The sequence below is a fragment of the Vigna radiata genome, chromosome 7 (genome assembly GCF_000741045.1).
Source record: "Vigna radiata var. radiata cultivar VC1973A chromosome 7, Vradiata_ver6, whole genome shotgun sequence".
In the NCBI taxonomy this organism is placed as follows: domain Eukaryota; kingdom Viridiplantae; phylum Streptophyta; class Magnoliopsida; order Fabales; family Fabaceae; genus Vigna; species Vigna radiata.
The window spans coordinates 32,687,663-32,697,573 of record NC_028357.1 but is presented as its reverse complement, the minus strand read 5'-3'; the positions used below and the strand labels follow the sequence as shown (position 1 = coordinate 32,697,573).

Here is a 9,911-nt window from a genome sequence, read left to right as displayed (position 1 = left end):
TGTGAATAACCGATGATGAATCTATTTTGGAAAAGCAGTGGAATTAGCCTGTTTCTTCATAATTGTTTTTAGGTTTTCTATTTGTTTTACAACAACCTTTAAACATCCTCATTTTTGTTCTTAAGCATTGCATAGCATACATAAGTTTCAGATATTCGAAAGCAATTTCGTGTTCGTTGGGAGACGACTTAGGGTTACTTTAGCCCTATCTACTTTCTTGAATACTACTAGGCAATACTGAAGTTGCCTTGAAAAGTAGTATTAATTTGATAGCTTCAACAACAGCTTATCACAAAGCAAAAAAGGGGAAAAAGCCAACTCGTGCCCATCGTCGGGCGGTGAACTCACCGTTGAGCGGTGGCTTCGCTGAAGGCTCAAGTAGTTTTAAAGTTGGGCTTAGCTTTCTTGGCCCATTGCACGATTTTTATACCCCTTAGATCCCCAACCTCCCTTTCACTTTCAAACACTTTTCTAAGCTCTCCCATCACTTCTCCTATCATCCCACCTCTTGAAAACCCATTCTTCATCACTTTTGAACTCATTCCACCATCAAAGTTTAGGGTTTTCTAGAGAGCATTACATTTGGTCTTCATTCATCATCAACTTACAAGCACTTTGCACATATTCAAGGTCTCTCCACCCAAGTAAGTCATACATTTTGCTTCTAGGGTTTCAAAAGCATGAATTTGATGAAAATGTGTGTAAAAGCATGAAATTTTAGGGTTTTTCATTTTTATGCATGATTTGTTGAAATTGAACCTGTTTGAACCGATTAAAATGTATGATTGAGGATTGGAACCATGTAATTTGCATTTGGGTGGAGAATAGAAGCATGTAGGGAGGATTTGGTGAAACTGACGCCGCCACTGCCGGGCGGTGAGCCGCCGTTGGGCGGTGGCCTGACAGATTGTCATTGCTTGTTGTTTGAGATGTAGGTGGCGTTGAGGGGTCCTGTTTAGCCCTTAACGTTGATCAGTGATGTGTTGGGACATGATTTGATGTTTGCTAACGCTTAATGTGTTTTGCTTTGGTCTTGTGAATTATGTTTGATGCAAGAATGACTTCCTCATCAGGAAAGGGGGTTAAGACCTTAGGAAACAAGAGGAAAGAACCATATAGGTTATACTCCAACAGGTTCCTTCATAGGAGGCATGAACAACATTATAGACTTGTCCAGGAGAGGCGGTTTTTGATGGAGAGGAATGCAAGTTGGATCCCAGACTTTGCTCCTCAGTTTGGACAGGAGCTTGAGAGAATGAACTAGGAGAAGTTAGCTACTTACCCTGCTCCTGCCAATATAGCAGTGGTAAAGGAATTTTACACAAATGCTAGACCATTGGAGGATTCTCACTTCATGGAGTATATAAGCTATGTACGAGGTAAAGTTATCAGGTATGACCCTGAAACTATTATAGGCTTCTTCGAAAACGATTTATTACTTGGAGCATTGACTTTCACGTAGGTGTGTAGCATTTCTGTACGAGGTTAGATGTTATGTTGTTTTTGAAAAGGAAATTGTGTTGGTTGTACAAATTAAGCAAATAAAAAGGCATTTAAAGTTTCTGTACGATTCTTAAAATGTCTTCTTATTTCTTAACGCTCTTATCAACCAATGCAGAACTTTTGAATAAAGTTTTGTCCTTTGCAGATCTACACAGTAAAATAGAAAACAACACAACAGAAAAACTATCTGTACATGCATTTAAACGTAAGACGTTCATTTTCGTTTAACTTGATACATGTACTATATAGTGTTTTTGCGAAGATTTGTTTACACATGTATACCATTTAGTGTATTATCCTAGACGGTTCCTTTTAATAGACGTTATTTCTTTAGACATTATTGTTAACAAATTCTGTAAAAAAAATTAAAATTTAATTATGTGTCCACAATAACAGTAGTTGTTGTTTTATACGAAGTTAGGGTATTAACCACTAGCTTATGATAAAATATATTCCTTTCATAGTAATGAGTTTATTGACTCTAGGCACACATAATACAAGAAGTTATGTATAAGTGTAACAAAAATACACATATTCAAAGGTGAAAATGGAGGAAATGGAACACTAAAACCAACCGAAAACAAACAAGACATAAGTTACATAATTTATGTGATGATTATTTAAATCACTTATTTAACTTTAGAGAGAGCATATATCCAAATCCAATATAGGATGTTGGTTGAAGTAGGTGGAGAAGGAATTAGATATAAAGTGGTGGGACTTAGATAAATGGAAAAATGCGTAAATATGGCTATGGCATTAGGAGTTGAGCATAATTTGCAACTTAAGGTTGATCGGGATTCCCAAGCTTACCAGATTGATCAAGTTGACCAGGATTGTTGGAATTATCGCGCTGATCAGGATTTTCGGGCTGATCAAGATTTTTGGGCTGATCAGGGCTACTGGACTGACGAGGATTACCTGGCTGATCGAGATTTCTTGATTGACCGGGATTTCCTATCTGATCGAGATTTCCTGACTGACCGGGATTTCCTAGCTGACCGAGATTTCCTGACTGATCGGGATTTCCCGGCTGAGTGGGATAACCAGGCTGACCGGAATTACCTGGCTGACCGGGATTACCTGGCTGATCGGGATAACCTGGCTGATCGGGATAACCTGACTGACCCAGATTACCGGGCTGACTGGGATTGTCAGGCTGACCGAGCTGACTGGGATTGTCAGGCTGACCGAGCTGACTGGGATTGTCAGGCTGACCAGGCTGAATGGGATTACTTGGCTGACCACGATTACCGGGCTGACCGGGATTGCCGGGCTGACCGGGCTGAATGGGATTACCTGGCTGAGCGGGATTACCGGGTTGATCGGGATACCCTGGCTGACCGGGATAACCTGGTTGACCAGGATATCTTGGCTGACCGGGATTTCCTGGCTGATCGGGATAAATTGGTTGACCGGGATTACCAAGCTGACTGGGATTACTAGGTTGACCGGGATTACCGGGATTACCTGGCTGATCGAGATTACCTGACTGGCTAGGATAACTTGGCTGATCAGGATTTCCTTGTTGATCGGGATAACCTGGATGATCGGGATAACTTGGTTGATTGGGATTTTCTGGCTGACCTGGATAACCTGGTTGACCGAGATTTTCAAGCTGACCGAGATTACCTGGCTGATAAGGATTTCCTTGCTGACCCAAATTAGCAGATTGAGCGGGAAGTTGACTGAACTTACAAGGCGCACTACTTAGGAGTTGAGGTTGACATGGGACATGAGATTCAACTGGAATCAGTTCACCAGACGGTCTTGGAAATTGAGATAATATGGTGTCCATGATTGAAAAGGAAATAGCAATGATTAAAGCAAAAATCGTGCAACAGTGAGAGGCCATGGCTGGTCGATTTTCAATTAGCTATAGATATGCTGAAGTGAATTGTAAATGTGGCTTGTAATTTATAGACAATGAACATGACCATTTTGCCATCTCTTTTTCTATATGTTTAGTTTCTCTTAGTTAAATTACATGTGATTAATGTGTTGCTGGAAATGAATGGAAATTCAATACTAAAACTATTAGGTCCCACCCTATTTTCCAATTATCAATACAACAATTAGTACTTATTATTATGCTTTACTACAATTGCAAGTCCTCAGAAGGAAGTCATTCTAAGATTAAAAGTTATCATCAAGTATTGTTAATTCAAAACCTGACTTTGATCTTACATTTCTCCCAAGGTAGCAGAATATACAAGGCGCCAAAATTTGAGACATAAATTCAACAATTTTTGTCATTAATTATCTTTTTTATAAATTAATTAATGAACAAGTTGGACTTATATGAATTTTTATTATTTAATAAATAAAAAATCAAGTAATAACAAACAAGAAAGGAACGAACACGATTGAGTAACTGAAATTAGAAAATTAATATATAATAATTACCACGGAAAACAAGGATTAAAATTTATTGGACAAAGTTGTATGTGTCAAGGTATCATTGGTTCACAGTCCTGGTCTATGGAGACCCAAAAACTTCAAAAATAACATAATATTTATTATTTAATATATATATATATATTAAATAAACATATTATATTATTTTTAACTTTTTCTTAAAATCTATAATAGGACAGTATGCTAGTTCATTTTCACATACTTTTTATCTTTCTGTTACTCTTAATTCTTTCTAAGATAATCCTATCGTATCTGTTTCGGTTTTTAGATCTGAAAGAAGCAATAGGAAGCTGACAAATAAAAGATGAACTCTACTCTATCAAATTTGTTAAAAAGTGCGTCTGAATCTATTTATCCTCAAAATTTCTTTGAGAAGGATTTCAACTTTCTAAAGAGTTTTCTAATGGGTTTTGTATATGGAGTGACATAGATAACATTTATTTAAATAAATATTATCTATTGTCATAAAAATACAAACACTTTATAATAAAGTAATTAATATTATTTATTTAATTCATAATTTAATATAAATCAATAAATAACGTTTTTGTTTTTTAAAAATGCTATCTTTTTCAGCATATAGTAAATAACTTTTTTCTTCTAAAAAACGCTATATCTTATATTGAAATAAATAACACTTAAAAAGAGAACAGTGTCTGAGTCTTTAAAAAAATTTTAAAAAATATTTGAGTCTGAATGCTTTTTTTCCTCTAAAGCTTCTTACATTTTCGTCGAGCTTCTTTTTTCTCTCAACCAAATTTTTTCCTTTACCCTAAATTTGAGATTTTCGCCCTAAGTTTCACTCTCGATTTTCGTCTAAGTCCCAATTTCAGTTCCGATTTTGGCCCAAGTTTCACGCGACACGTTCGTCTCAAATCTTTGAAGTACGAAATTAATGTAGCGTTTCAGATGGTTATCCTTTCGTATTACATCTGATGTTTGACGTACGAACATATATGAACTTGACGACATTTTTCATTTCTATATACCTAAATGTAGAAGGCGCTCCAAATATGATGAAAGTGACTCTGGTGAAGAAAACATGTCCAAGAAATAGTAGGCCATTCAACAAGCTCTTGATCAAATCACTTCTGCATTTGGAAGGGAATCCATCATGTGGCGCGGTCGCTCTGTCTCACCAAAAAATGTGCCTGTTGTGTCTATAGGTTCTTTTACTTTTGATATAGCACTAGGAATTGGTGGTCTTCCGAAGGTATGCTTTGATCCTTGCATGAAGAGGTTTCTTACGTATTTTTTATATGTGAATAAACTCTGAACCATTTCTAATACACAAACTTGTGGATACTGATGACAAACTTTCCTGTTTTCCCCCAATTTATGTGCATAAGGACGTGTTGTGGAAATATATGGCCTAGAGGCTTCTGAAAAAACAACTCTTGCTTTACATGTGATTGCAGAAGCACAAAAACAAGGAGGTATATTCATATAATACTTCAACAATGACAATTGTAATGTCTATTTCTTTTGGTTGTAATGGATTCACACTTCTAACTTTTTTAGATGTGACCAAGGCCTCATCATAATTATGGCTGCTATAGAATTAGATCAGATGATTTAATCTCCCTGCCCCTTCTCTTTATGTTTGCTAGTGATAATTGTGTTGTTTTTTTTTTTTCTTATGACTTCTTAATGAATGAATTTGTTTCTTAGAATACCCTTTGACGATTAATTTTTGGAAATGACAAATTGGATGTTTGATTCTACACATGGTTTCTCATTGTCTGAAACTACTGCTTCGATATCAATACTCTGCCAACGTTGGTGCTAGACTGCTAGTGCTACCAGTTTCCCAGCTACAAATCTAATTTGGTTTCTCAATGTCTAAATTTTGTGCTAGTAGTTTCCCTGTTTCAGATGTGTTCTTCCATTCCATTAGTTTTATTTGAACTATATTTATAAAAAAAATTAATAATGAAGTTGAGGAGGCCTACCCACACAATTATATGATTTATTTGTTTATAATTTTGTTGCGAAACTGCAGAAACTGTTGAACATGATATTGGAAACGTTGATTTAGCATAATCTACAGGAAGGCCGAGAAGACAAGCGGTGAGACCCACCAGGTTTTCAGAATATGAGGTGTACTTTGATGCTGCGATGGATGAAGAAAGAAACATAAAACACTTGGCTTTGATGGCTGGAAGCGAACCATTAAGTGTTGAAGATGCTATGACACAATCAATCTGGAAGGAGGCAATGGTTGAAGAGATGAGATCAATCGAAAGAAACAATACGTGGAAGCTGGTTGATCTATCACCTGGAAAGCAAATCATTGGAGTGAAGTGGGTCTTCAAGAAGAAGCTGAATCCAGACGACACTGTATCCAACACACGAGCACACTTCGTCTCTTTCTTCGTAACTTGGCTCTGATACCACTACTGATAAAAGTCTAGAGGCCAGCTATGCAGAAGAGTGAAATGACAGAGAAAGAAATAGAATATATTTATATAGAGAGAAAAGAAATACGCTGCATTGCATTTTACTGATAGGCAACTGAGTTTTTATACACAATGCATAGATACAGAATAACGAACAAGCTAACTAAAACTGTATGACTTGAATTATATAATATAAAATATATACAAGTTGACAATTTAATAACTTTTCACTTCAACAAATACTACAACTATCGATGCATATTTATCAACGATTTTTTTTTGCCGATAATATTATGTTACCGGCAGTTTACATAAACTAACTTAACGATGAAAATGTCCATCAGTAATCGTGTTGGTTAAATATATGCGTAAATTATCTATCAATAATACCGTTGGTAAAGTTAATGCGTCATTATGGACGGATAATGACCGTTGCTAAATGTCTGAGTATATTTGATTTAAAAGGGAAGACAATTTTTTGTTTCTTAGAGAGTCTGACCTTGTTCTTTGAAAAGGCAATGCGCCTCCGTCCTTTTCTGTGCGAAGCTTCACTCTTTAGTCTGTGTCACCAGCCACCCTCGTTTTTCCTACATGTCGCTATCATTACTGATGGAACATCTAACTACGGTATTTTGTTTCCGTATGGCATGAAGAAAGACGAGCTGAAGGTGGTGGGGTACATTAATTCCGATTTCGACAGAGATCAAGATGAACGGAGAAGCACATCAGGGAATTTTTTCTTCATGAACACAACAGCTATATCATGGAGTTCTAAAAAGCTATCTAGTTGTGAAGCAGAATATGTAACTGGTTGTCATGCAATGTGTCGGGGTGTCTGGCTGAATGAAGTTTTGAAGGATTTGAGGGTGCAGATCGAGAGACCATTTGTGTTGCAGATGGACAACACATCTTCTATAAGTCTGGCCAAGAATCCTATAAGCCATCGAAGAAGTAAACAAATTAACTTGAAGTACCATTTTCTCCGTGATATGGTGAATAAAAGTAGGGTGATCTATTTACTAAGGCACTCAAAAATGACAGATTTGATTTTCTCATAATTGGAATAGGAGTATTAGTTTTTAAGTGACTTGAATTAAGGAGATGTATTGGATATTATATAAGGAAAATGTTTCTTTGACAACAGAAATTTGACAACGATTTGCCAACGACAGCTGGCGTGGTCTCATTGGTTGAATTTTTAAAATAGATATAATTTAAGTTGGAGGATATTATTGGAAGAATTTAGGACAGTGAAACTTGTTGGCGCTTTAGGATCTATTCTCTATTCTCCCCTTTAGTGCTCTCTCTTCATTCTCTCCTTCAGTGCTCTCTCTCTCAAAAAACGCCGAGTGCTCTCTATCAAAAACAAAGCCATTGCACGCAAGCTCTATCGATCATCAGTCTCTCGCAAGCTCTATCGAAGTCCCCTTTTCTTTGTGGTTGGGTCGACGTTTCTCTATCCGCCATTGTTGAGGGTGAGGGGAAGTTTGGCTTTGTGCAACCATTGGAGTGTTTTGTCGAAAGAGAGGTTTTTTCGATATCTTTATTGTGCGTTTAGTTGTTGTGTTCGCTGTCTTTATTTTGCGTTTATTTTGCCTGAAGGTGTTGGGTGCGGTGGTGAAGAACTGTGAAAGGATAGGTTTTTTTTGTTGTTCAGTATCTGTGCATCGTTTATTGGTTTATAATCGAAAGGTAAAACGTATTCCCACACTTTCTAGGTAGTTTTTTTTGTTGTATTCACGAGTACTTGAATGTCCTCTGTTATTGGTTATCGTATTTTATGACCGATAGATTTCTTGTTAGCAACTACATTGAAGTTAATATTATCTCCTTTTGTATTTTATGTTAGGTTAATGTTTGATTGATTGAATTAGAACAACTAAAAATGGTTCCATGTAAAAACAATGTAAGTAGATTTTGAAGTTTTGTGTTTTGTTAGTTGTTTTGGAACATTGTTTTATAAATTGATTGTAACAAATTTCAACTGTTTGTGTTTTCCCTGATATTTGCTACCTACCTCTTCACCACAGTTTACTACATCGATCTGACCAGAGTTATCATCCTTTAATCATTGTGTATTGTGCTTCATAACTCATAACCATAAGGCATTTGCTATAAGACTGTAATGTGGCATGACTACAAGGATATTATGTATAATTGTTCCACTTTAATTTCACATCTGCATTTACTTTTGCAGATATTTGTGTTTCTTTTTATATTTTTGTTTGTGTATGCACCACTTGCCTTTATTTTTCACTTATTTTCTTCTCTAAATTTTATTCGTATGAATATACTTGGTGTACTGAGCATGACCAGTTTTCCACTTGTATAAATCACTCATTCATATGCAGAAAATTTTATCAAACAGATGCAACATTTTTCAAGCATTGAAAAAGTTGAGTCCCGTCTTTATACCTTCTTTTATTTGTGTTTCAAGTTTTGTGTTATTTGTTGTGCTGGACCAAAATTTCTGACAAGATTTTTCATGTTATTTAGTGTAGTTGAAGGTGAACATCCATGGAAAACAGAGTATGAACCTTGAACATCATAATTGAGTAGAGTGATGGAGAAGCACGTGAATTAGATTATGGGAATTGGAAAGAAAAGTATGCTAACATAAACTTTTATACATGCTTAAAGTTAAAGATTCTTCCTGTGTTTTCATAATTTCTTCCTGCATCACTGCACACCTAAAAATCCTAATTTTATCTTTTTTTTCATTTTAAGTTTTAGAATATATAATTTAAAATATAAAAATTATACATTCCAACAAAGATTATATTCTAGAATGTATACTTTCATACCTAAATAATATAATTATGAAATTATTTTTCAATATCTCATGTTTCTCTTAATAAAAATATATCGTTTTTGGTACAGGTATGTACATGAAATATTAGATACATTATTTTATGGTAATTAAGTGCTTGGTTATCATAGTCTACAGCAATTTTCACATAATAATTAATTGAATATATAGTTTACATAAAAGAATTAGGTTTGTTTAGGCTCTTTATTCTATGATATTTTAAAAAAAAAAATAAGTTTCTTCACAAACTATTTAAAACCAGAGAAATTTTATGAGGTGATTTTTTTCTTATTGGGTTTTATAACATTTTTTTTTCTTTGTGATTTCTATAATTGCATGTTCCTTAGATTGAAGTTAGGGAAATTTGGAGTTTTTCTATAATTGCCACTCAATTCAATATCCTCAGTGAAATCCAAAATAAGATGCATGCATGCTTTCAACCCAGAGATTGCACAATAGATGTTATACACTACGAATGATCAATCCACTAAGCAAAAATGTACTCATGAAAATTAACAAATTATACCAAGCAAGTGTTTCACTCAATCACTCAAGTGTTGAAGGTGACACTCCAACTCTCAATTATTCACAAGTCGCATGAAACAAAATTGCCATTCATCTCAAACAATCAACATCTTTACATGCAAATGTCATCAAAAGGACTTTTCAAGACTTGTAATGAGGTTGGGCTAACAAGAAAAATTGGTTTTTCTAGAATGCAAAATCCTTGAGTCAAGAGAACTATCAAAATATTCAACAATTAAGCACAACTCTCTCACCAA

At 35.2% G+C, this 9,911-nt stretch overlaps 1 protein-coding gene across 1 annotated transcript; it reads left to right on the top strand.

Moving 5' to 3' along the window:
• The first annotated feature begins 2,250 nt into the window (after positions 1–2,250).
• LOC106766323 lies at positions 2,251–3,171 on the top strand. The gene is made up of 2 exons (XM_014651056.1): positions 2,251–2,913; positions 3,004–3,171. Exons 1-2 carry the CDS (start codon positions 2,251–2,253, stop codon positions 3,169–3,171), a joined length of 831 nt encoding a protein of 276 aa, XP_014506542.1.
• The last annotated feature ends 6,740 nt before the right edge of the window (positions 3,172–9,911 follow it).

Coding starts and splice junctions, on each gene's coding strand:
- LOC106766323 (XM_014651056.1), top strand. CDS start 2,251: ATGGCTATGGCATTAGGAGTTGAGCATAATTTGCAACTTAAGGTTGAT. Junction 2,914..3,003: donor TGGCTGATCGGGATAAATTG/GTTGACCGGGAT, acceptor CTGACTGGCTAG/GATAACTTGGCTGATCAGGA.